Source organism: Merops nubicus, unplaced genomic scaffold (assembly GCF_000691845.1).
Source record: "Merops nubicus isolate BGI_N331 unplaced genomic scaffold, ASM69184v1 scaffold4533, whole genome shotgun sequence".
NCBI classification, from domain to species: Eukaryota; Metazoa; Chordata; class Aves; order Coraciiformes; family Meropidae; genus Merops; species Merops nubicus.
The window spans coordinates 38,065-65,719 of NW_008596771.1; the positions used below are offsets into that span (position 1 = coordinate 38,065).

Below are 27,655 nucleotides of genomic sequence, written 5' to 3' on the forward strand. Positions count from 1 at the left end.
ACTTCTTAGGCATCCACTGGACACCCTGAATACTTGCTATTTTCTTACCAGTGTTCGTGACCCCAGACTGGAACTTCTCAATGATTCTAGTTCTTCTGTCATCTTGGAAGCTAATGCTTGGAGATAGCCACGAGCATCCTTCTCATCACTCACCCTGTCGTGCAATCACAAAAACCTGTTACTTAACAGTCTTGTGGCTCACAGCACCAAGTACTGTACTACCAAATAACCAAGAGTGTCCACACTGGACTTATCAGAAATGGGAAGAGCATGGAAAACTCTCCTAATCACAAAAAAATGAATACATCTTAGATTGTCTGCCTCAGACTTTCTTTTAGCTGATTCCCTTGATTGAGGCAGTTGCTAGGGAAACTGAAGTTTCCCTTCGGCCATCAGTGAGTTCTGCAGAGATTCACTGTCATTGTTAGGAACATGATCTACATATTGCTTGCTAAATTTTTATAAGGGCTACCTTCAAGTCCTTCTTGTCTTGCGTACTGAAAATACTTGCACACAGCTTGCTGAAACAGCAAATAACAGAGGGAACTGACCTGTGAATTCAGTGCAAGTGCCTGTGTAGTACAGCTAGTGAGGTTCTATGTTAACAGAGACCTTTTATATCATGACTGTCATCCTGAATGAATTTATCAAAATATTCCGAACTGGGTGATTTAATGATCACTTTAGAGACTGAAGCAAGTGGACACCAACCCCCTCTTTGTACTTAACAGCATCTGACAATTTCACTTGTCATTACTACTCAGCAATATTAGGAAGCAGAAAACAAACAGTTAATCAACACTCAGAAGTACCATGCTTTTGTAGATCCCAGACACAGAGAAAGGGCTTAGCTATACATTAAAAAAAAAAAAAAAAAAAAAAAAAAAAAAGGCCAGTCAATGTTTCAAATTTTGGAAGTGGCCATCTGGATCTCTAAACAGTACATACCACTGAATAATTTCTGCAATCTGAGCTTCCCAGTGAGCAACAGACTCCTTCTTTGCTGCTAGGTCTTGGAGCTCATCTTCTAGCTGTCTGTTCTGTGCTGTTAATTTGTCCACAAAGGAACAGAGCTGAAACAAAAAATTAATTTCCCTTGTGACTTATGTCAGTTTCAGAATTTTTATATATGTGTATGTCTTCATGCCTACAGAATCTGAACAAGACCAACCTGGGCAATCTGGAGATTCTAACACAGACCAAAACACTGGAAGGGTTTCTTTTTTTGTGAAACAGGAGACTAGCTCCTGAGCATAGAACACATTGCCAGTTCACACAAGGCAACACAAGCCAAAGAAAAAAAAATAAAAGCCCCAAGAGTAGATGTCATTGAAGGGAATGAGGTTAAACTGTAAGCCATCAGGAAGGCAGGTAGATGTTTCCCTCTGTATGGACTTCATGAAGAAAGCAGAAAGTGGTGCCCTGCGAGTTGTGGGAATCAATCCTACAAAGAGCAGTACTGAAACACTAAAGTTACTCTTTAGCCAAATCTGATATTTATATGGTGACATTAACATTAGTTTTATTCAGATACTGCCTGATCATTCACAGATCCTGCTCTGATCACTGAGTAGACTACATCGACATCAGAAAGTAATGAAGTAAGAATAATATTTTGGTTAAAAACATTTCCTAAAATAATTACCCTCTCATTTTCTGTTGTTAGCTTTTTGTTGTCTTCCAAAAGCATAGATCTTTCACGCTCGTGTTTCTCTTTCATTGTTCCTACGGTTTCCTCCATTTCACTGTGCCTAAGGAGAGGGACAAAAATTAGAAACCCTTATCCTGTAACACTGCTGAAGCTGTAGATTGGGATTTTCAAAAAGGAATAAACAGAGTTAATTAACGTAAAGTTGAGGAATGCCAGTCTGCACAGATACCTACGCAATGCAATACACAAAAAAGGAAATCATAGTTAATGAGCCCTGCCCAAAAGCTTACCTCTCTCGCTTTATTTTCTCTAATTTGTCCTTTAAAATCATGATCTCTTTCTGCAGTGCAAGCTGATGGCTCTCTGAATCATGTACTTCCTTTTTCACATTTTTTACTTCCAAAACATGTGATGCTTCTCGCCGGACCAACTCTTCTTCATAAAATAAGATTTTCTTTTCCAGCTCAGACTTAATTTTGGAAAGCTCCTGCTGATGTTCCAGTGTGGCACCAGCTGCCCGGCCTCCCTGCTTCAGCTGCAGAAGAAGAGGTGAAACCATCAGGAACAGACTATGACCTTTGTATTTTGGGAATATTATTTAAAATTAGAGTTGTCCAATTGGTGGCATTGGGAAAAAATTTTACTTGGGCACTGAGTGATTTAAAAAGATGCCAGTCTCCAAGTGTTAAGATCTGTGAGTGAGTTCTCTGCTTACAGGACCCTAATAGGGGGTTCAAAGGGGTTACAGACTTAACAGTCTGGTTTAACCACATTGGTTTAGTATCCACATAGGATTTATAAAAACTGGGCATTTTCAAGACATCAGTGTCCAATGAGATATTAAAGTCTTTCAAGCAAAAAGATATAGCTCAACAGGTTAGGTCAGGTTTCTAGTAATGTTGTAGCTTTTAAGTCTCCCACAGGTATCAACAGTTGAGTAAGTAAAACTATTGCATCTCCTGTGCCATAAGCAAACGTCTGTCAAAAAACACACAACCTTTAGAGCTTCCAGCTCATTTTCCAGTTGTTTGGAGAAGACCTCACTGTGCTCACGAAGCTTGCGTTCCTTTAATGCTTCTGCTGCAACTTCTTCAAGTTGGGCTTCCAGCTGTAATAAGAGTAACTTAAGTAATTTCAACAAAAGATAGTGCTATCTGTATCATTAATTTCCTTTCTTCCACACAGATAAACAGCAAGTTTTCCTTATATTTTGTTACACCACTGTAACAACCTTCTCAGAATGTGATGACGATTGTTTTACCTTCAGTGGTTCAGGCATCTGTCTCAGACAGTAAAACTATTAGTATATGACTTTTTGTACTGGTATGAACTACACCAAGTATATGCAGGGATAACTGCACAGCTGCTGCTAATGCCAAGGGAAGGAAATGGCACTAGGAAGTCATTGCAGTTGTGAAAGATGACACTCTCATTTATAAGTCAGGTCCATGCCTCAGTATCTACTAAGGCACCTCAAAAATGCCAAACTTTGAGGCAAATTACTGCAAAAAACTTCAAACACAAACACTGAATGCTTTTACTTTGCAATTATGGAACAAAAGATCCATTTAGTGACTTCAGAAAGGCTACCAGAAAGGCAGTTTAGATTTAGTGGCAACTAAGGCAACTGTTGCAATTCAACCAAGAGTGGTACAGTTTTAAAACATGACAGAAGAGTGAGATCTGGTTTTCTGCATTCAAATTCAACTAGCGAGGACTGTACTTAGAATTGTGGGCCAAGATAATGAACTTATAGTCTATGTTCTCAATAAATTATTGATACAGCTGTTAGGGAAGGGAGAACAGAGGAATTTGTGAGAACAAAGACAGACTATAAAGCCTTGCATGGAAATATTTAACTGAATAAGTAATAGCAGTTGCGTGCTTGCTGCTCTGCTCTAGAGACAAGGTGCCACAGACCTACACATCAAATGTGATGCCACAACCCTTCACCTTTCCCAGTTAACTACCACTTCTTATTCATGGATAGAAGCCTGAGAAACTTCATCTCTTCACATTTTCAGACTGACGTTCAATTTGCTAGAAGTTTTCTGGCAATGTTTATAAAGCTCTTGAATATCTATTCTACACTTTATGCAGAAAATACTTAAAATATGATTATTTTTCAGTGATTAAAACACTCTGGGTTAACTACAATAGCTGTTTCATATGCCCTCTTCTGGTTATCCACTTCATCTTATCTAAAACTATAAATTGCCTAGAATACTAATTGGAAATTAACTTGCTTATATATATTACAGACATTCTCTACAGTGGCTAACTACAGAGGAAGGAAAAACATGTATTTAGTCTGTATCATTATTCTTCCCTCCATCAGAAGAGAAAAATTCAGTTGAAAAAATACATTAAAACAGAATACTCCAACCTTAAATCACATGAAGACATTAAGCTTTCTAGGTTTCAAGATGACTATGAATCAGTCTATAAGAATCAAACCACAAGAACTAAGAAGCTGGGCATGTAGTAAGAATAGTTTCCTCTGGATTAAAATCAGCCCGAGTACAAACTAAAAAAGAAGACTTGGTTCATTTCCTGATACATCAGTAAAACATTTAGAAACAAATTCAAGATCTATTTTGTAGCAAAGTAAAACAGAAGAGTTACTGGGGACACTTCTTACATATGGACAAAGTAGATTATCGTTAACAGTCCCAATTTTTCAACACAGTCACATACAAGATACTGGATAAACAGCATCTGAAACATGTTATTGTTAGCTAGTTTATCAAGCTACCTCTTTTCTGATCTTCTCTGATTTACGGATGTCCTGTCGCATAGCATCGATTTTCTGCATGCTCACTTCCACCTCTTCCTCTTTGTCACGAAGTTGCCGGGACAGCTTCTGCTTTTGAGAGCGCAAGTCTCCCATCCTCTCACTGAGCTCAGAGAACTCCTGCACAGCCAGCTTCCTCTGTTGGTGGGCGTCCCTCAGTTCTTTGGACTGTGTCTTTAATCTCTCTGAGGCTTCTACAAGTTGCTGGTTTAAATGAAAAATATAATAAAAAGAATAATTTGAACTCCATATATTCTTCCCAAGAAGAAAGGAACTGGATCTATATAAGCATGACTTGAAAGCTCAAACACCTCTTATAACTTCTAAATACTATTTCTTGATCTTAATTTAGACTTTTTTTCCCCCCCCTCTGGCTAAGCAGCAGCAGTAACATACCAAGACAGCAGTTATTCTCCTTCTAGTGTGCCAGTTCCAAGAGTACTTTTGGTGCTCCAGAAGCTGGTCTTATAAATTGGACTACACAAGGTCACCTCACTTCTTAACAACTCAATTTTAGATTACCGCCATGTAACTGCACAATAGTAATCTTTTTTCAATGGAATGTTTTAGCAGACACCACATTCAGGGGAGTCATCAAATACACTGTACTAGCAGTGAGATGCTGCAGAACATCTTGTGAAATTCTTCAGAAAACTGAAGACGATTCCTTAGAACAAACTGTGAAGCTCTAATACCTTAATTGAAAGTGTAAAAGCTGTTTCCTTTACAGCAAGTAGTTAACAAAAATTAACAAGATTAAAATACAAATTGAATGTTCTACATAAAATCATTTGAGAGTGGGAGGAAAAAAAAAAAGAAACAAGGAAAAGTTGAACTAGACAACAGAATAAATGGATACTGGCCAAGGGACTTCTAAAACTTTTGGGCATTAGTAGGAGTATTACGTGAGCATTCATTAACTTCCCTGAAGGCATAGATTTAAACCAGAAGGAACAGATTTGACCTCTCTGCTACTCATACACTCTGGTAAATAACCCTTACCAGTGGTTAACAGACAGAAGAGAGACAAATTCTAGTGGACAAAAATCCCAGAGATTTTGGCCCATAGTTTACTTTTGGGTCCATCTAAGTGCCATGTGAACAATATAGCTGCTAGACTTGTCCAAAATTAGCTGTTTGAATACAAATAGGTTTTTTTGATACTACTGAAAGTGGTATGTAGTATATCCAAAATTTAAAAGTTAAAAAATTATTTTACTGCAACTGTTTTGCTGACATAACCTAAGATAGTGTTACATTTTAGGAAGTAAAGTTGTAACTTACATACACAACAGTAAATATATTCAGTTACATAAAAGTAATCCTCAGGCTTAAGCAATAATTAACCTTTTGGTATTACAGTCAGTGGGCTCAAGCTGAAGCAGTGACCTAGCTCCATTAGCTACTTCAAAGTGGCTTAGTGAGCATTCCCATCCGCTCCTTCAAGTGGCTATCATCCAGCCTCACAGACTTGTGCACTTCTAAGTGGTGTAGTAGGTCACTGACCATTTCTGCTTGGATTATGGGGGCTTCACTCTGCTCCTCATCTCTGTTTTTCAGCTCAGGGAGCAGGGTGCACAGAGGATAACTGGTCTTACTATGAAAGGCTGAACCAAAGAAGGTATTCATCATCTCAGCCTTTCCCTCACCCTTGGACACTATGCTTCTCCCCACATCCAACAAAGGATGGAGATCTCTTTAGATCTCCTTTTGTTGCTAATATATTTATAGAAACATTTTTTACTGTCTTTTACAGCAGTAGCCAGATTACATCCTAGTTGGGCTTTAGCCTTGCTTTGCCTTTTCTCCCTGTATAACCTCACAACATATTTGTAATCCTCCTGAGTTGCTTTTCCCTTCTTCCAACAGTGATAAACGCTCCCTTTTTTTCCATGAGTTCCAGTCAAAGCTCTCTGTTTAGACAGGCTGGTCTTCTCCACTGGCTCATCTTTCAACAGGTGGGGACGGCCTGCTCCTGTGCCTTTAAAAGTTCCTTCCTGAGGAATGTCCAGCCTTCGTGGAGTCCTTTGCTCTTCAAAGTCCAAAGCAGCAGTTCTGATGAACCTCATCCTTACTCCTCCAAGAAATGAAAAGTCTATCATTCCATCCGTCTCTTCATGCTGGTTGGATGGTCTATACCAGATACCCACCGTGATTCTTACCCATAAACACTCAACCCTGTCATCAAGGTCTAGACACTCAAAACACTCCCTTCTTGACTGTCATTTCTGAAGGGTTTACAGCACACCAGTTGTGTGAGTCATTCCACGATGGTTCCATCATGGCAATATATCAAGATTTCCTGCTGTACAATGGCTTCCAGCTCCTCCTCTTTGTGGCTCATGCTGTGTGCACTGGTATAGATGCACTTCAGTTGGGCTATTGATCCCGCGACCTTTTTGTGGGGAGAAGCTCTGATTCCTACATGACCATTCTCATGCTACCCCCAGCCTTATCTCTAGTGAGCCTTGTTTTATCCCTTTCCTCCTTCAAAACTAGTTTAAAGCTCTTTCAATGACCCCTGCTAACTCCAGTGTAAAGATCCTTTCCCCCATTTGAGACAGGCATATCCTGCTAGTCACTCACAAACCTAGTGTTGTGTAACCTAACCCCTGATCAAAACCCCCCAAAATTCTGCCCATGACAGCAGGCTTGGAGCCAGGTGTTGATCTGCTGGCTCTCCCTGTTTCTTCCTTCATCATTCCCCATAACTAGAAGGACAGAGGGAAACACTGCTTGTGCTCGTGATCCCTTAACAAGTCATCCCAAGGCCCTGACGTCTTTCCTGATTGCCCTTGGACTTAGACTGAAACAGTTAAGAATAATTAAACGATTAAACTGAAATAATTCTTTAGGTGTTTGTTCCATCTAGCAGAACACATCTGAAGCAAATAAGATGCTTCCAAAAGAAGAAAGTGTGGTATTTTGGAAAACTATGGTGTTGCTCATTAAATTAACAGGTTCACTAACATCTCAGTAAGAGTTCTAATAAGCAGAATTTAAAACGAGAATTGCAATCACAACAGAAATGTTTTATAAACTACTTTACATGACCATTTTTAAACGTTTCTGTCTTTGGATCACTACCTTATGAAGGTCCTCCTTTTCTTGCCGCAGCACTCTGCACTGCTTTTCTAGGCCTTTCAATTTGTGTATAGAGTCTTCATGTTCTTGTCGAAAAGCCACTGCATCTGCAAGTTGTCCTTCCAGTTTACTTATATCTGTAGATTAATACATATTAAAAGGTGACTGGTCCCAAATTCACACCAATAGAGCAAGCAACATTACTCATCCAAACTGGCATCACTTTTCTTGGAAAATAAATTTATTTCCCATTCTCACCATTTTAGAATATTTAAGGTAATTTTGGGGCATTGACAGCTCCAAATAGTTTTTATTTTCCCAGTGTATTAAAGAAAATCTCCTGAAGAGTGTGATCTCTAAGTGAAGAAGCCTCAGCACAGAGCTTTGTTTTGTTTCTGAGGAATGCAACTTGTAGCTCTTGAAAACACTGAAATAAACTTGAGTTGTTTTAATTCCAGTTTGAGTAACTTGTCTCCTAAATAGTTTTCATTATATGACAAGCAAGGCTACAGTCAGTCACTAGTGTGTCCAGCAAGACAGGAAAGAACTATTTATTTCCTGGTGTAGATAAGAACTAGCAATCTGGGAAGGACACACCACCCTGCACGAGGCAGGCTGGAGACCCACCTGCCAATATTCCTGGCAGTATGTTCTCTCTGTAGTTCCCTCTTTCCTCTTGAGGAAAATTTAACCAATTTGATTTCAAATTAAGCACAATAAACTAACCACATTTATAGACTTCTGCTCAGTCTTATAGCTGGTAAGCAAATGAACTGCAATCCCCCATTTAGTCTTAATTATTACTTCTTTTAAACAAGCAAATAAGAAATTGCGTGGAGAATAACTGTCTCACTCAAGTTCCACTGACATCTGTGCAGAACAGGAAATTGGACCTATGTATTCACAAGATCCAAAACACTGTTGTAATGACTGAATGATTCCTTTTATCACTCCACATCAAACCTCCTACCATCCTACATGAACCAATATTCTTTTTAAAGCAGACCACACTGCTAGTTTTATATTTAGTGAGACACCTTTGGCTGAAAAGCTAAACCTGAACTCTTTGCAGAAGTAGCACCCTAATCTAACTATTTTGACTCAAATCTAATTCCAGAATATAGAAGAATAGCTTTTTTTAGAAGGATAACCTACACAGGACAGTTGAACTGATTTTTGCAACGCACGCCCCTACAAAGCAGGGGGAAATCGGCACCAGCAACTAGGCATCTAAAATCACTTGTGCTATACTGCAGGCACCTATAAAACTCTCAGCCAAGTCATCAAGACTCAAAACTACCATTTTGTTTATCACTGATTCCCACTTAGAAATTAAGACACCAACAGGAGGTTTGCATGGACAAACTAATAGCACTGTCAAGCCACAGATTTTCAGTGATATGGATGAGTCAGTCTTCTCTCAGGACAGATGCCAGTATTTGTTTTTCTGTAATGCTCAGTGCTTCCTAATTAAAGCAACACCAGACAGAAACACAAAGGGAGCAGAAGCTCAGACATATTTAAATGTGAACCATTATTATACATCCCCCCACCTATTCCCTTCCGTGACTAAAGAGCAACTGTTTTTTTCTCCCCACTGTCTCTTACACCTGCCTTCAAGTAAAACCCCTCCAAAACAATACTCTCCCCAAAAAGGAGTAAGAGAGCAGGATCTCCTGAGATTTTTAGGGAAACAAACATTGCACAAAATACTTAACTGAGCTCATCCACACAATTCATTGTACGCCAGGCTCCCCATGCTAGTGTATATGCTATCAGATCAATCAGTTAAGTGTTCATCTGGAAAAATTGAAATGCCTCCTTAATTTGAACAAGACTTAAAAACCCTTTGTTTTTTTAGTGCCTCAAAACTTATTGCAAAATAAGGAGTTGCAAAACAAATTGCATTACTATCATTACTATGCCAGAGGCTTACCTGTTAATTTGTTCTTCAACCGTTCAATTTCTTCATTTAATTTTTTAATCTCCTTATCACGGCTTGTATTTACTGATACACACACTGGACCCTGGAGGTTCTGCATTGTCTGAGTAGATTCTTAAAATCAGAAAAGAAAAAGGTTTTCAATACATTTCAATTCCTCCTACTGCACAGAACTAAGAATCCAAACAAATACAAACCACTAACCTTGCAGCTTTCTGTTCAAATCCTGCTTTTCTTGCTCTAATTTCCGTATTTTCTTTTCATAGCCTTCTATTTGTGAAGTGTTCTTTAAGTCACGCTGTACATCCATATCTTTGGTTACAGTCTCAGACTGCATCACACTCTTTAAAGTGCCTCTATCAGATAAAGAGCTGAAAACAAATACATAGTTAATACACTTCAATAAATAATACTCACAGCAGTCTACAGCAGTGACATGCCGGCATTCCACCAAATACGCGCCTTAAATTTACAAGAACAATTAGGGCAGTAATTGCTACCATTGAGACAACTGTCAGGGTAGATAAAGTTGCTAGGGAATAATAGCTGTGTATCCTGCTCTAGCATTAAGATATCTGCCTTCAGGACTGTATTGATGTGGGTGTACATTCACTCTACAAACTGCCTAAATGACTGAAGATGTTAACTCTCCTATGCTAAAGGTTACTACCACCTTGCAATGAGGGAGGCAGGTGTGTGTACTGCACTGAGAGAGCTGAGGAAAAACACCCAAAAGTTTACAGCGTTACAAAGATGCATTTAAGCTAAGCCACATGATCTCACTCTGGAAAGGATGAGATGTGTGTACTGGGTTCTTTCTGAAATAGTACTGCATGGGGTAAGAAACCCCAGCAACGGGAAATAATGGAATAACAAACAGGGCAGAAAAACCTTAAGATCAGAGACAAGTATATGTTTGAGGGATCTCTGAATTCAGATGGAAGCCATTTCAAAGATGGGCAAAGTGATCCACTTTGTTCATGCTGAGAACCACCTACGTTAACTTAGCCTATCAGCAGGACTTTGGAACAATGAGCTAATCCTGAACTGCTATGTGGACAAGACTTGCTCTCAGACTCTCAATGCAGGGGCAGCAAGTATACACCCAATTGCAAGTGACACATATAGTTCCTTTCATTCATTTCAAACAGGTAAAATACTGAATACAAAAGCATTTAAACTTGACAAACATGATCAAAATGTATTCAGACACTTAAAAAATGGGATAAAGGTTTATCGACAAGTACGCCTATGCTCATCATCTTTCTATACATTTATAAAAAGAAGAATTTCCTAGAATTAGCTGCATTTTGGAAACAAGTTTAATGAACAACATATTCTTTGCTTACCTATCAGTTGTGTATGTAAACCCAACGAATGGTAAATGCAATCCAGAAAAGCCTGTATGAGAAGTTGGTGGCACCACTTCCTGCATGAAGACAACATGCATGAAAATGCAAAAGAGAACCCATACAGAGCTAAAGGCCTTTGATTTAGCCTCAACAGTTAGAGAGAGGTAACATAAGGATTTTTCTTAGTGGATATCAATTGACAACTGGCAGTTATGCTTCCCTCTATAGCCTTCCATTGTCCCTGGATGAACTTTATTATTAGGTCACTTAATATGTGAGCCTCTTGAACTAGCACTTGAAAGGGCAACATTTTAACAAGTTCAAAGTACAATGCAGCCCGTAAAAGAAAAGCCAAAATTTTAAGTTCCTAATTAAAAGTGACCTAGCACCAAAATGCATGCTGTTAGTTTTAATACGCTACGTTTAGATATGTAATCAAAAATGATGCCAAAAGCTCTTTGTTTCTTGTAATACAAGCTGGTAAACAAAATAGCACAATAACTCTCTACTCCTCCTGACTCAGGTCTGTAAACTGCTACACAACAGAAATGGAGGAGGGGAGCACCAATGTCACCACTCCAAAAACCAACCTCCTGGTTCTTAAGTGAGTCAAGAAGTAGCAGTGTGATAGGTTTTAGTTTTTTTCACCTTTGAAAAGGAGCAAACCCAAATACCAGCTCCTTTTAAATGGAAACTAAAAGGGAAACCACAGGTACTTTCCCCCACCTAAATATGTTTTAATTCAACTGGCCATGTAACATCAGTCCACTTTGGCAAGTGCTACCGTTTAGAAAAAGAAGCTCAGAATTTCTGATAGCCCAAATTGGGAGATGAAAAGCTTGATTTTTTTCACATTTGAAAATGACTTATTTTTTATCTCTTGCTTTACTTATTTTGAAATAAGCTCTCACTACTACCTTATAGTGCAGCAAAGTTGCATACTTGCATTAGTAATATTTAAAAACAACAACTCACTGGATTTCTTAGAACATCATCATCTACATCAAAGTTTGAGGTGTCAGAAGGACTGCTAACATCTGGAATGTAAGGTGCTTCTAGGTTTCGGATGTTATCCCAATTAAGTCCTTCAAAAAAGGCATGTGACTTAAAATCCTCTATTCCATTCTGTCCCAGCCTACGCTCCCTACTGCAGATAAGTCGCTGAATAAGATCTTTTGCCTCTTCAGATACATCTGTAACATGGGATGGAAACTGAAATCGTTCCTAGAAAACAAACCAAATACAGACAATTTTAGAGAAGGAATCTATTCCATAACTTTCAACAGTAGTTTCAAAAGGCATGTGCTAAATTACACCAATAAAACTGGAAATGACTAGTCGAACATTGTTCCAGCTCCAGCAAGCAGTGGCAGAACATGATGCAATACATTCAGTGACAGACTTCTTGTCTTAAAATTTATTTTAAGGGCAAGTAATAATTTCTCAATTTCTTTAATACAGGTCTGTTTGAAACTATCAGGAAAAGCAAACTATTTTTTTTTTAAACATACAGGAATTTTTACACACTACAATATATCACTGCTCATACAATAAAGGCAGACCCACACTAGTATTCTTAGTCATAGACCCACTGAATATGTACTCCCTGAAATTTTATTAATTTCATCTCTTAAAACCCCATGATGGCAGTGAATTCTTTACATAACATTATATTTAAGGATGTATTTTTCTAATTTATAAGTTAAGTTCTTGTTTTTCTTACAAAAATATAATCTACATTTAGTAAAGACTTACATTATTACAAGCAAACAGAAGATCTAAAAATTGAGCTTACCATTAACATCTGAAATGACTCTAGATAAAAATCAGGAAAATTTTTTCTGTAGTTCAGCTTACTACTACCACTGTATGGTTAAGAAGTGCTTTTTTGGTTTGTTTTTATCCATGAAGGACAAGAGTATGTATCTATCTTTTCATAACACAACTTTTGAAGTTTAAAATGAGACCTTTAGACACCAACTCAGTATAACTGAAACCAAAGTTTAAAATGTCCATTGAAAAACATACAGTCATATTAACTGTGTGTCCAAATGAGATTAAAACCTTAAGTCTGCAGGTCAACAGCTTCAAAATTCCTCCCAAGTAGTTTAAGAGCCAGGTAGCCAGAGTTTACACTGGTTACATTTGCAACCAGCTATTTCATTGAAGAAATTAAAGCAAGAGAAAGATTAATATTCATCACAGCAAGGGTGTCAGCTCTGGCAAGGATTTCATGTCTTATCCATCACTGCTTCACTGTGAGAGCACAGCATTGTAAATACCAGTAAACTGCACTCATCCTGCAGAGAAGAAAATGAAACAATACTCCCTAGGCAACAGCTTCTGGCTACCTGGGGTGAGCATGCACATCCTCCTAATACAGCTCTTGAAAGGACACCATGAACTGGTTTATTCTTATTCTCTAGTGCTCAAAATGCTCCCAGAAGTTCCAACACTTCTCTACCAGTTTGACTCTGGACAAACCCTCTGACCTCATGTTCATCACGCAGCTCAAGTTCACATTTTTCTGCCACTTCTGCTCCAGGCAACTCCCCTTGACCTCATGTTCTTCATGCAGCTCAACCTCTACACTGGTTGACTTGCCTGTTCCCTTTTTTGTACTGTTACCAGTGTGACAGAAAATGTGCACAGCTGTGTAAATAACGCATTACTTCATTTGTCCTGCACAGTCCAGAGGAAACTTTCAATAGGCCTAACATGACAGTTGGTTTTAATTTTGATATTTTGATGACTGCTTAGATCTTCCAACAAGAACATCAGCATTTAGAGAAAAAATTCCGTTTGACAAAGAATTCCGTTCCTTCCAGAAAAGCAAGTCCAGAGAAGCAAACACTTCTAAAACCTGAACCAACAACCCCACATCACACAGTTCTAAAACATGGTGAAAAAGCAAGGAGCTAGCATCACTTCAGTATCCTTAAATGATAACAGTTTCTCTGTAAACACTGGAAACTCAGTGAATACATGGAGTTATAATATAGCTCTTACTTCATGATTCATAATCTTCCCATAGGTTTCCACTAATGACTCTGCATAAAAGGGTGTTTCACCATAGAGCATCTCATACATGCAGACACCCAATGACCACCAGTCACATTCGGGCCCATATTTTCCCATGCCATCTTCCATCGCTTGCAGTATCTCGGGAGAGATGTAGTCAGGTGTACCCACTGCTACTGATGACTGTACCTTAAAAATAAGGCAAACATAATCCTTTTAAGTTTTCAGGTTCTCTCAGCAACTTTCTCACTCACATACTAGTCTTTCTAGCACAGACATTGGGACATGATTAAGGAAAAGACATAAAATCACAACAACAAGATACAGAAAAATATTAAGAAAGTAACAAAGACTGCAAAGATTAAGTTCTGGTCTACTTCTACACAAAATCAGTTGATACAGTTATTCTGAACACAGTAGCAACCCCAGATAATCACAGCTATTGTGAAAGCAGAAAGACAGAGGAGAATGGTTTGCCTTTGTGTCTGTTTATACTTTAAGATTGCAATTGGCTGCCAGAAGTTGTAAAGAAAAATGAATAAGTAGAGAGATTCAAGTCCTGTGTCCAAATTTTACAGTTTCATTTGAACATCACAAAAGAAGGTCCTCAGGCAAGTAGCATCCTATTTTTATTATGTCAGAAGATGGTTTCATGCTTACTGCATACCAGATGCAGTAGAGGTGTAAGGTGGGAACTGCCCTGTGCCCAAGTAGGAGGGAAGCCCTGACCATCAAGGCAGGGACAGAGCGCCGCTAAGCTCTAGCAATCTATTGTCATGTTCCACACAGAGTTATAATGGCTCCTTCAGACTGATTTTACATTTTAATATGGTAAAACCTTGGCAGGCATTTTATGACTACAGAACTTCATCAAGACCCAATTTTGTGCCAAAATTGGTGTTACATGCCATACTATGGCAGGACTGCACCTCTGGAAGCATCCTAAATTAAGCAAAACAAACAAGAAACAACACGAGTGATTTAGCTTTTAGGGGTGTATCCAACCTGGTGCACAAGATGACCAATTACCATAATGTTGGTGTTCCAATGGTAAAAGGCATATAAACCAAACCGCTTATTCATCAGAGAATCACAGAATAATTTAGGTTGTAAAGGACCTGGAAGATCACCAAGTCCAACTGTTAACATAGCACTGCCAAGTCGACCACTAAACCCTAAGCATCACATCTACAGATCTTTTAAATACCTCCAGGGATGGGGACTTGACCACTTCCCCTGGGCAGGCTGTTCCAATGCTTGGCCACTCCTTCTGTGAAGAAATTTTTCCTAATATCCGATCTAAACCTCCCCTGGCACAACTTGAGTTCATTTCCTCTTGTCCTGTCACTTATTACTTGTGAGAACAAACTGACCTCCATCTCACTACAGCCTCCTTTCAGGTACTTCTTGGAGGCAAGGTCTCTCCTGAGCCTCCTTTTCTCCAGGCTAAACAGCCCAGTTCTGTCAGCCATTCCTCAGAAGACTTGTTGTATAGACCCTTCAGCAGTTTCATTGCCCTTCTTTGGACACACTCCCAGCACCTCAATATCCTTCTTGTGGTGAGGGGCTGAAGTGCTTGGGTTAAACCTCCAGCCCTGAAGGAGGGTTGGCATATGAATGATGTCCACAACTAGGCAAGAATGATCCTCCTGATTGGTTCTCACCCAGGGTCTGGCCAACCTTGAGTGGAAACCAATTAGAAGATCACCACCAGGTGCCCCCATCTTCCACATTAACATCTTGTCCTGCCTCCAAGTTACTCAAATAAGAGCTGACTCTGCTTGCAGTGGGGTTGAAGAAGTCCACGTACACAGTAAACGTACTGTGTAGGGATTCCAGTTACTGGAAGAGCTCCCTGAATGTTCACAGCAAATAGTTTCCAGCAATGCTGGGACAAGAGGAAGAGAATTATAAGGCTTTCTCTTGGCGTTTGCTACATGATTGGGACTGGGCTGAGGTCCTGGTTTACTCCTTCCCCCATGGCCTGCTTCTGGAATCAACTTGCTCCCTTCTTTGCTACATTATGTGTCGTGAGTGAACACATTGGTCTATCCATTCCTCCAGTGGTGGGCCACCTTGGATCTCCTGCATATAATCTAAGACCAGAGGAATGGATCTGACTCTTGTGTTGCCCCTTAATGATAATATCCTTCATAGCTGGGCAAGTGGTCAGCAAAAGAGGGGCACAGAAATCTGAGGTGTGGCCTCATCAGTGCTGAGTACAGGGGCATGATCGTTTCCCTCATCCTCCTGGCCACACTATTTCTGATTCAAGCCAGGATAGTATTTGCCTTCTTGTCCACCTGGGCACACTACTGACTCATATTCAGCTGGCTGTTGCCCAACATCTTCAGGTCCTTTTCCACCTGGCAGCTTTCCACACAGTCTACCACAAGCCTGCAGCATTGCAGGGGGTTGTTGTGACCCAAGTGCAGGACTCAGCACTTGCCCTTGTAGAACTTCATACTACTGGCCTCTGCACATCAATCAAGCCCATCCAGATCCTTCTGTAGAGCCTTTCTACCTTCAACAAACCAACACTCAAGCCCAACTTTGTGTTTATACACAAGAGAACAGGCCCCAGCCCTGAGCCCTGGAGAACACCACTTGTGACCACCCACCAGCTATATTTAACTCTATTCACTACAGCTCTCTGAGCTCAGCTATCCAGCCCGTTTTTTACCCAACCAAGCATATGCCCCTCCAAGCCATGAGCAAGCAATTTCTCCAGGAGAATGCCGTGTGACATTGTGTCAAAGGCTTTACTAAAGGCCAGATCAACAACATCCACAGTCTTTCCCTCATTCACTAAGTGGATCACCTTGTTATAGAAGATCCGGGAGTCAAGCAGGACCTGCCATTCATAAACCCATGCTGACTGGGCCTGATCACCTCATTGTCCTATACATGCTGTGTGATGGCACTCAGGATGATCTGTTCCATAACCACCCCTAGCACCGAGGTCAGACTGACAGGCCTGCAGCTCTAAACTTTATTAATAAATGGTCTTTGGAGAGCTCATAAAAATCTCATGAGAACTCAAATGGCCAGTAGGAGAAAAGGTGAAAGACAGCAAAACATAGCAAAGGATAACTTTAAATGGTAGCAGCATGTAAAACAAGACGATGAAATTGTAAAAAATGTTTTTATAATAATGTTGAATTATATTCTTTGTTTAGTTTTTAGCATGTCTAGAAGCTTACAATCCATCACCTCCCTGATGCAGGCTGATAATGTCCAACAGCTTTAAGATCAGCAGCTCACTTAGAAGGTCCCACTACCAGTGACCCAATTAAATTTTGCTTTATACATACTGTGCCATCTTCACTCATTTTCAGACAGGAGCCAAAGTCTGCCAGTCGTATGTGGCCATTCATGTCCAAAAGAACATTGTCAGGCTTTATGTCCCTGTTGTAACAGAAAGAAGTGAAAAGATTTAAATATATAGTATAAGCTCTGCTTGTAAAGATTAATCTTGCATCAGAATATCAAAGAATTTTATGTTGGATACTCATTGATGCAAACTCTTTTTATTGAAGTCCGTGTGATTCTCCTCTCCTGCCCAACTTAAAATTTTGGAGGCAATATTGAAGCCTTAGATCACACCAAATTTTCAAGCTCATTGAAGTTGAACTCTGAATGGTCAAATAACCAAGCAGAACAATTACAGTGAGTCATGCTGACCATTACAGATAGGCAGTTTCCTTCATCAGCATCATTTCAAGATTGTATGAATCACAATGTATTGTTTAGAGGCAAAAAAGATAAAAAATGTGATCTTTTAGTCTCACGATTTTTACCAAGACCTGTAACTCACTTCTATCTTTTTATCTACGATCAACTTCTCTAAGTTTTGTCCAGCATTTCTGTTGGCCAGTATTTTTTATTTGCAAATAAAATGCTATTGGACAGCACATTTGCTTCTACAGATACCTAAAACCCTTTACATCCTGTATATATGCAGCAGTTAATCTACAAGCCACAGAATTCCCCCAGCTCTGGGATCAAGGTAATACCATTTCAAGAGGATACACTAACATTAGAAAATCTCCAATATCAAACTCTTTGTTTCCTATTCTTACATATATATAGCAGGGTATAAAACAACATACAGCATGCTAAGGCTACTAAATGACATGACACCAAGATTCACATTTCATTCTAGCTTATTACTTGGTATTCTTTTTGATATGAAGAAGGTAGTAAAAAAGTATGTTAACTGGATTTTGTCCACCAATTAACCACATTTTATTTCACCACTCCATACTCAAACTCACACAAAGTAAAGTATCAGTACTACACTGGTTTTAGGGTTTTTTTAGGTTTTGTTTGTTTGTTTGCTTGTTTGTTTGATTAATAACCTCAAAATATCCCTAATGATTTTAAAAGCACCTAGCCAATATGTTGGGACGGTGATGAGAAAGGAAGTGAAGAGCAAGTACAGAAAGCAAAACCAACTCAGTTATGCACTAATTCTGCAGGCTAAAAAGGAGAACATTCATCTCTTCCAGGTAACATGTGCCAGTCTCCTTTCCTTTCTTTAGCCAACTTTATCCAGGATCAGCTCCCAACATACCAGTATATCACCATGGCATTTTGAAGTGTTATTATTTATCTGAAGTAGAGGAAAAAACATAACCAAACCTATAAATGTGTTGTTTAATTTTGATTTTTTTTAGATATACTTATTGAAATAATTCTATTAGTAATAAGTAAAACCACACATGCTTTACCTTAAACCCACCAGTCTTGTAGCACCATAAAATCCTGTATCTCTTTTCAAATGGGAAGTTCCAAATGCCAGTACATGTACTCAAGATACTTAAAAATTATACAATAGCTTCAGCTTAATTTTTGAGGAAAAGACTAGAACTACTAGGAAGAAGGGAAAAAATCGTGTTCTAATACACCTTGGTACAGAGATGTGGAAGTTGACAATGTCTGATTTTTAAGAAGCTGCATTTCAGTTTCATACGTGGGAAGACTTAGGAGAAAAACCAGGATAGGTTTAACAAAGGGTCCTCATATGTGTAAAACTCATGTCAATCTGACAATTTTTCCTACACAAACTTGAATTAACTCTTGTCAATCCAGGGCTAATGCTTTGAAATTAAGCACTGAAATTTCACTAATACTGTTGCTCATTGGCAGTATTAAGACAAAATAGTAAATGCTTATCTATTCCTGTCAACCAAAGTTAAATGCATACTTAATTATTATAATACATATTATTATTATTGTCAATGTTCCCTTACAGTTCTACAACCACACATCAAGCTCAGCAGGTGCAGAGGACTATTAAAGCTTATACAGAACTAAACACCAATTTGTTTGTTTGTTTGTTTTTTGAAGGACACTGCTCACAGTGCCATTCGAAGCATGAGCCAATCTCATCCAACACATCTCTGCTTTTCTGCTTTGCATGCAGATCAAAAAGCTTAATGCCTCATCTCTGAGCTCCACTGTTTCCTCTCTACAGCTAACAGGTCATATAAGCCTTTAAAGGGTCCTTGAAATCCTCTCCAGAGCAATCATGCTTCCTCCTAATCCATTCCAGTTGCCAAGCAGTAATTTCTTGGGCATTCATACATCTCCTATTCAAAGCGTATGTTTTGGCCTCAGAGCCTTTTGTTCCTATTGCCACCACAGACACTCATTCAGCCCCAGGCAGAGATGTAGCTGGTCAGTGGTGCCTCTGATGAACTTCTCTGAGCTCATATTATTTTTAAATTCCCACATATTGTTTACATTTACTCACAGGAGTATTAGAGTTTACATATCTCTTCCCATTTTAATTTTTGAAACGTTGATCAAAGTCCAAAATGAGAAGTTGAAAACATTCTAGTTTGAGAATTCCCTGTGTAGTTCAAACATTAATTGTAAATAAAAATCACCTCAACTACCTTATGGTTTTCACCATAAACTTTATAAACGAGACAGTAAAACTGTCCTTATTTCACAGACTAAGAGGAGGCCAAGATGTACCTGCCAAGTCAGACACAATGCTAGTGTGAAGTTCACTTCTGAGCTGGGACTTTCAGCAACCTATCACAAACTCACTCCTACAGCCACAGGCAGTTTTCAGTTCACTCAAAAACGCTACTCACATTCATTATTTCCTAACCTCTGTTTACTGAAATCCAGCTACAAAGTCAGTATACAAAGAGATGAATTCAAAGGTTTCCAGAATTAGTAATCTTTTTGCTTTCTAATTAACATATCATACATAGTTTTTAAATATGAAAAGCAAAGGGTAGAAATTTTCACTTGATCAAGACTCTTGCAATGATGAAACAAAATATTTATCAAGTGCCTCTCTTGCACTATTCACAGCTCTTCTAAAACAGCTGCTCCAAGAGGAAGCCAAAAAATAAGCATGCAAAGTGTACTCCACCTTCCTGACCCATTTCCTTTAACAGAGAATGAGGAATATTACATATTCTTAACTATTACAGAACACAGCCTAAGTTAGCATGATGGCAGGCACTGATCTGGAATATAAATCCTGTGTGCAGAAACAATTAGACAGGCACATGCCCACTTAGTACAAAAAAAAATGTTTGAGGATGACCTCAGGTAAACAGATGCACTGATGTTATCATGGGCTTATGGTGTATAAATTTTGCAGAGAATTCACACTTGTAGGCAGATAAATATTCATGATGTGAATTGAGAAGTCAAGAAGCTTGATTAAAAATAAAAGCTTTAGTAAAAGGTTAGTCAGATGAATGTCACTGCTTCTAATATCAATCCATCCAAACTTGGTATGTAAAATGTAATAGCTTATACAGCTATTATATGTCATACAGTAAGCAAGTAGCCACTGTAGTTTGCCTGTGGCCACTGTGTCCATTTGTATACAAAGCCATGTCTTTAGGACTAACTTCATTTATCTGTACATGTATTTTTCACTGAGTGAGGCAGTATGTTACCTGTGCACATAATGCAGCTCATGTATGGAATGTATAGCAAGCACCATTTCACCAATGTAGAACCTAGCCATATCTTCAGGAAGCTTGTCTTCAAACTTACTGAGAAGTGTCAGTAAGTCCCCACCAACATAGTAGTCCATCACTAGGTACTGAAAAGGGAGAAATAAAGCAGTCAAGTACCAAGACACAGATGGTAAAAAAATAAAAATTGAAGTTCATCAGTTAAGCCCTGAAAAAAAACATTTCACTAATATTTTCCTGTGCCTTGGGAAAGTAGTCAAAATTGGTAAACTTTTGCATTACTTTTATTTGCTTATTTAGTCTAAAAGGATATCAGATTCCTTTAATAATCACTGTAAGGGTGACATAGAAGCATTTAGTTCTTACCATAAAAAAACAAAACCACAAACCAAACCACCAAGGTACAGCAGCAACAAATTAATAAATGAAGCGAGTTTATTTCTGTCTTAACTTCAGTGTTACACAAAGAAAATTATCTAATATCTCCAGAACTAATCTAGGTTATCACCCTTTAAGCTGAGAATTTCCAAAGGATGCAGGAAGAAAAAAAACAAGTTAAAAACCAATACTTGATGAGTTAAGAAAAAGATACTTGATGTAGTTTAGTCTAATATACACATTTTCATTACTACTTTTCATTTTGGAACCATTTCTATACTACTAGTGGTTCCTAAAGGGGGACTTTGTACATAAACAGCTTCAAATACTCATCTTGGCACATGCCACATCATGGATGCCTAACATAGCTGGCAGGAGCTTGATGACACTATACATCAGGGATGCCCATGACAAGCCAGAAGCACTGTCAAGCCAGAGACACTACAATGGGAAATTTAAAAATCAAACATGAATGTTCTTTTGAATGTATTTCAGTGAAAAAGTAAACAGTCTCCTGGGCCGATCAGCCTTTATCCTATCGTTGGAAAGGACCAACACAACATTACCAACACAGGGTAATACAAAAGAAAGGGACTTAGACTTGCTATTTGTTTCTAATACTATGAAACAAGGATTACATTTTACTATTTCCTAGCAAAATCCACCTAGTAATAACCACCACAAGACGATTTGACATGTGGTTTTAGAAATAACTTTGCTTATTCTGGAATTATCTTTTCAAAGCAGTCATCTTATTTTTCTCATCAGTGTAAAGCAATCTAATGTCCCAGCTACAGATTCACCTCCCACAAGGGAAGAAAATTAAAAGAAGACAGGAATCCAAAGGAACATCAAGTGCAATACTAACCAATTCCTCCCTGTCTTTTGGCTTAAAAGGGTGACTCTGAAAGGCACAGATTTTTATATTTTTCTCTATCTTATTCAAATTACAGCTTAATCTGATAGGCAAATTTCATCACTTATATTGAAATCAATCAGTCCATACTGCACAACTTATCAAGGAATTTTAAACATATTGGAATACTGTAGACATGCAACAATTATGTTTGAAAACAAAAGCCTGCAGACAGGAACCAGCTATCTTTTAAAAGGTATAATGTATTAAATTATTTTCCCTCAAATTCAAGGCCAAGAGAGCTTACAGAGCCTTCTGTGAGAGCTGAAATATCCTGCCTGTCAAAGGGACAAGGTAATGCACTTCCCTCAGCTTCCATAGCTAGTTCCATAACTCAGCAAGAACTCAGCTGACCCATGAAATGAGGCACTTGGATCAGAGGAAGATGGTGATACATCTACAAGAAAATCATATTTTATTCATCTTCCAATTCACAACAATATTCTTGCCAGGAGGCACGTCTCCCTTCATATGGGGTTAAAAATCAAGGCTATCCTGACGCTGAAACCCAGAGGTGTCACATTTCTCCCAGGGAAGTGATGGCATCAAACAGGGTGGGAGTAGTTGGAAATCAAAGGAAAAAAAGACATCGAAATACCCTCATGAATACTCAGAAACCTTTAAGAGGATGACAGCAGACAAATACACACATGCCCTTCCTTCATGAATGAGACTGGGAAAGATTTTTCTAGTAAGTCACAAGAAAATGAACAGGTCTGAATCTGGAAGAGTTTAGGAATTTCAGGTTCCATACACATTTCTGATATTCATGAACTATGTTTCACCTATACTGTATTTGCTTCAGTAAAATCACCAAAGGCTTCCATCTTGATTCAAACTGTCTGTATGAAAGCTTTCTAAGAACCAGAAAAAAAGTCATGCTAGCATTTCCATGTAATGTCATTTAAGAGCTGACACTATCAGGTGGTGTATTTGCCTCTAAAATATATTAAAACTACAGGAGCAGAACCAGAAAACAAACTCCAGAACACATACATTTTTTTAGAATTTTGTGTTTCTTGCTTATATCTAAGGTCTACATCGTCATATTCTCTACTAATATTAAATAGAGGGAATAAAATCTCAGCAACTAGACTCTCTAAGGGCAGATAAAACGTTTCTACCTTAACATCTTACCTTCTTTTTATCTGTCTTTTTCTGAACCCTTTATCATGCAGCCAGAGGATGGCAAAGCCCTGGGTGTGGGATGACTCTGAGGTTGGAAGATGTGGAAAAACATGGCTATGAACTTGAAGCTGAGCAGAGATATTTTAGCCCCAGGACAAGTGACCACTAAGACGGTATGGAAGAGAACCTTCAGTCCAGGTTTTTGGATGAAACTCCCTTCCTGATGTGTTTCACCTTTTTTTCACACATTTACAACAGCGTGACTGAGATGCAGATACACTCCATCTGTGAGCACCAGACATTTACATGAGATGGATGCTGAGTAACAGACCAAATTGGAAGGCAGCATCTCATCACCTGCAGAACCAGACCTCAGGCAAGCTGGGAATCTGCTGACTTTGGCTGCCAGGCAGAATCACTGTTTTCTTAGATACTGGATCTTAAATTAGATGCTAGATGTCTGAATTCTGCTGTGAAGTGAAACTTCAACATCTAAATGTCTTTGGGAACTTGGGAAAATTTAAATAAGATGATTTAAATAAAATGGTACTGGCAATATTAGATCCCTCTCTATACTGGCATTACTATTGCTTGCTATCTTGAACAGCTAACAGTTTTTTTCTTAGGTAGCTCCACTCTTACAAGCTACTTGGAAATATGTTACAGGATGTATTAGGTTATTTTTATGCAAGTTCTGAAGGTTGGTTTGTTCTGAGGGAATCTGAAATTAAGAACTATTTTTATGAGGCAGTGCCAGAGACAACTAAACTTTGAGAGGTTGAAAATCTGAATCTATCACAAAGTATTTAATGTAAATAGCCTCTAAATAAGGGTCTAAGACCAAACTAGCTATTTGTTTATGATGTGCTTGCTAATTTGTTTTTTTCAGCACCTGTGAAAATCTTTGAGTATTTGCTAATTTTTCATATGCTTAGTTCCTGAACTCATTGACAGCCTTTTATCAATACACTTTTTCTTATTATGACCTGCTACTGCAGTGCTACTATCTAAAAAGTGCTAAGAAGGTGAAAACTTTCATCTTAGGACTATGTCAGTTGTTACAGAAATAGGTTTGCAAACCCAGCCTCAAGTGAGCACACAGAAGCTGCACAGTTCAGTACACTGCAGTCTGTTGTGGTTTTACTAACCTTGCTCCTCACCAGTATTCTCCTGACCTCTGTGACTAAGGTCATGGCTTAAATGTTACAGTTCTAGTAACTCATAATTAAAAAATGTAATAGGAGTAATGACTTTCTTTATAAATGGTTGCTAAAGTCTCTCAAACTACTGAGATGGAAAATCTGCTGATTTAAAAACATTTTTATTTAAATACTTTTAGGAAGTATGGTATTTTTTTCCCCCAAGTCATTTAAAACACCAGTTGAATCAGTTTTTTTAAATACAATTTTAAATCACTTTTGCCATTTTTAAACAAATTTTTGTTTCAAAAGACATTCTGAAAGTTTAAAATAAAATAAAAAAAAAATTTCTTACTTTCACAAAGTTAACAACTCTCATATTATTTAACCACAATGTTATTCAAAACATTAAACTTAAACATGATATATTTTATGCAAGCATAGATTAATTTAAGGTGCTTAACTAAACCTCTCTATACTGTAATACAACACAACTTTCTCACTCTCCTGAAGTTACAGTCAGTCCCTTTGAAGTTTTTCTTCAAGGAGAAAACAAGAATGTTGAAACACTTCTGTGAGGTGTGAGGTGGACTGATTTATTGCACTAATATTCTTAAATGTACCAAAAATAAAAGTTCTTTCATAACCTAAAGCTTTTATTTGCTGATGAATCAAACATACCAAATAGTTCTCATCTTGAAAGGCATAGTGCAACGTAGTAATCCACTGACAATCTCCATTCACCAAGACATTTCTCTCCTCTCGGAAGCAAGCTGTCTGAGGGAAGAGAGAGGAAAAAGCCATTGTCAACATCAACAACTAGTTTTCACAGGATGAATATATATGGATGTTTTATGGGATTATTTAAAATTACTGAACAGAGGTCTCTATTCATGGGAATTCAGTCTGCACAAGTGACAAGCCAGGGAATCTCTGCAGACTTGTAGTCAGGCATTCATCCACTCTAATCCTGACTGCAACTTTAAAAAAAAAAAAAAAAACACAAATCCCAACACACAACACACCTCCCCCTAAACCACCAGAAAGCCCACGAACCAATTCAAGTCAACACTGAATCTTTGTTCCATAATGTATTTTTAAAACCTAAAAAAATGATAACTTGCCACTGCAATCTGTAGCAGAAAGATAATGGCTCTAAGAAAGTAAGTCTTTTTCCTGAAAAAGATCTCTGTGAAAACAGAGTTTCATGCATACTTTTCTTACAATACAGTGCCAGTTCCACACACTGCCAACACAGTATAGGAAATAAACAGATTTTACTATTGCTATCTTATCTTTGCCTGGTATAATACATTTCATTTTCAATAATCTTTCCTCTACTTCAAACAGCACACTGTAACACTTCAGAGAAGCAAGCTCTGTGTAACAGGTTTTCTCAGCATCTTTAAATAAAACAAACTTTCATAAACTTCAAGTGAGTTCTCCTTAATAAAAATATATTAACATTTTTATTGGATCAGAACCATCAAGATGCAGACCTAGACACTCTTCCGCTACTCTTAATTCAGAGAGTCAGTATTAAAATATTCAGTAGCTGCAGATTCAAGTGTTTGGATTCCAGATAATTTCTTTTTTTTCACTGCCACTTGTCCAGATGTCTTAGAAAACGTTCTATGTCAGGAACACCCCTGGGAAGCTCAGGCCTAACCATATACTGATTGCATCTTATAAAGGTACCTCAGCCATTTTTTCCCCTTAAGGAAGGAAAAGTCAATTTACATTTCTACTGAAGAAGACCATGCTGTGACCATGTTGTAAAGTTAGTAATTATTGGTGCAAAGAGATGTAAATTGTAATTAAATGCTAACTGAGAGTGGTTTAAGGGTTTATGAATGCAAGGCAAAGCATCACTCTGCAAAAAGTTTGGCAGTGAGAGCAGCTCCAAGTAATCCTATGCCCTGCCTGCAGCACCAGCGCACAGCACTTCTCAGTTCTTCTGGCACCACGATGTGAGGAGGCTGCCAACACAGAAAACTAGTTAGTTTATTTTCGAAGACATCAGTTCCTTGATCCAGTTCACTGTGCAACCTCAAACAGCAAGGGAATGTTATGAACACTTCAAAATCAGTAAAGCTGCTGAACACTTTGCATCATCAATTCAAAGTATAAAACTCTCCTTCTCTGCTTACAATAGCTTAAAAGGCCTTGAGACGTGCCTTGAAAAAGCATGACAGGCTACAACGTCAGCTAATCAGAGCTTATGTGGAACTGTCACCAGTAATGCACCAATGACTATGTATTTTGCTGTCAGAACAAACAATACAAACGGTCCACCTTATCAACATAAATGGCATGCCTATTTTTGCTTGCAACACATTTACGGATGACAGTTGATATTCACTAATCTTACCTGCATTTTAGTGGCTTCTGAGCATGGTTTTTTTTTTTGCTTGTGGCTAGTACACAAATAAGCACTATTTAGACAACTTTTCTCTATGTTTAGTAAGTCACACAAAACAAAAATAAAGCAGTGCTTCTCAGGCCACTCATACGGTGGATAATAAAACACCTGGGGTCTGCTTTTCAGTGGAACTGCCCACTGAAGAGGCTATTGTATTCTTGCAGGCTTGATTTTAAAAAGTTAGAAGTTTTACTACATTTGGGAAATTTTAACACCTAGACGTTTTTCATAAAACATCACTGATGTTAGAAAATCCTGCTTATGCAGAAAAGCCAAACTGAGCAAGCAAACCAAGCAGGAAAAGACAAAGCACGAAAAGACAAAAGGCACAGCAGAGAAGACAGTTCCTTTACTATCCTTTGCAGATGGGGAAAATCAGCAGAAAGAGAACTTAGCTGGACTGCTACTTGTGCTAAGTGAGGATTGGGAAAACTACTACTCATTATTCATCTTTCTTGGTGGATAACCCTCTTCCACCTCATGTCTGCTCAGAGGGTAAGAGGAGTTAATCCTGTAATTTGAAGACAGTTTGTACAGAGCTGTCTTCTCAGGACATCTAGCTGTAAAAGTCTTCACTCTTTAGGTAGTTCATTTACCTAAGTCACTTTAAAAACTACTGAAGTAAGCCAGCATAGTAGTATTTCCATTAATCTGGGAGCCCCCTAAGAAGCATTTGGGTTTAAAACTATTTTACACTGAGAAATGAATTAACCCAACTGAAATCTGTGTAGAAAGGGCAGCAGACTTCCCCCATACAGGGGAAGGCTCAATGCAGAACTGCTGATGCAGCACAGCCGAGAGTGTGAACTCTCCTGACAGCTCAAAGAACAGCCGGGTGGCAGTGGCTGGGGGGCCCCCTGGGGGGGGGCGAGAGC

The 27,655-nt window shown here is 38.5% G+C and overlaps 1 protein-coding gene across 1 annotated transcript in view; it reads right to left on the reverse strand.

Annotated features, from left to right (window-relative positions):
- Nucleotides 1–27,655, reverse strand: part of CDC42BPB (CDC42 binding protein kinase beta (DMPK-like)) — a 66,395-nt gene that overhangs the window by 25,379 nt on the left and 13,361 nt on the right. Inside the window, exons 3-17 of the mRNA XM_008936469.1 lie at nucleotides 25,040–25,131; nucleotides 20,777–20,925; nucleotides 17,159–17,252; nucleotides 13,833–14,033; nucleotides 11,799–12,047; nucleotides 10,821–10,900; nucleotides 9,676–9,842; nucleotides 9,466–9,585; nucleotides 7,533–7,666; nucleotides 4,407–4,649; nucleotides 2,649–2,759; nucleotides 1,942–2,186; nucleotides 1,646–1,751; nucleotides 949–1,073; nucleotides 49–154 (exon numbers count right to left, since the gene is read on the reverse strand). Coding sequence (XP_008934717.1) covers nucleotides 49–154; nucleotides 949–1,073; nucleotides 1,646–1,751; nucleotides 1,942–2,186; nucleotides 2,649–2,759; nucleotides 4,407–4,649; nucleotides 7,533–7,666; nucleotides 9,466–9,585; nucleotides 9,676–9,842; nucleotides 10,821–10,900; nucleotides 11,799–12,047; nucleotides 13,833–14,033; nucleotides 17,159–17,252; nucleotides 20,777–20,925; nucleotides 25,040–25,131 — 2,222 coding nt within the window. The remainder of the gene's footprint in view (nucleotides 1–48; nucleotides 155–948; nucleotides 1,074–1,645; nucleotides 1,752–1,941; nucleotides 2,187–2,648; nucleotides 2,760–4,406; nucleotides 4,650–7,532; nucleotides 7,667–9,465; nucleotides 9,586–9,675; nucleotides 9,843–10,820; nucleotides 10,901–11,798; nucleotides 12,048–13,832; nucleotides 14,034–17,158; nucleotides 17,253–20,776; nucleotides 20,926–25,039; nucleotides 25,132–27,655) is intronic.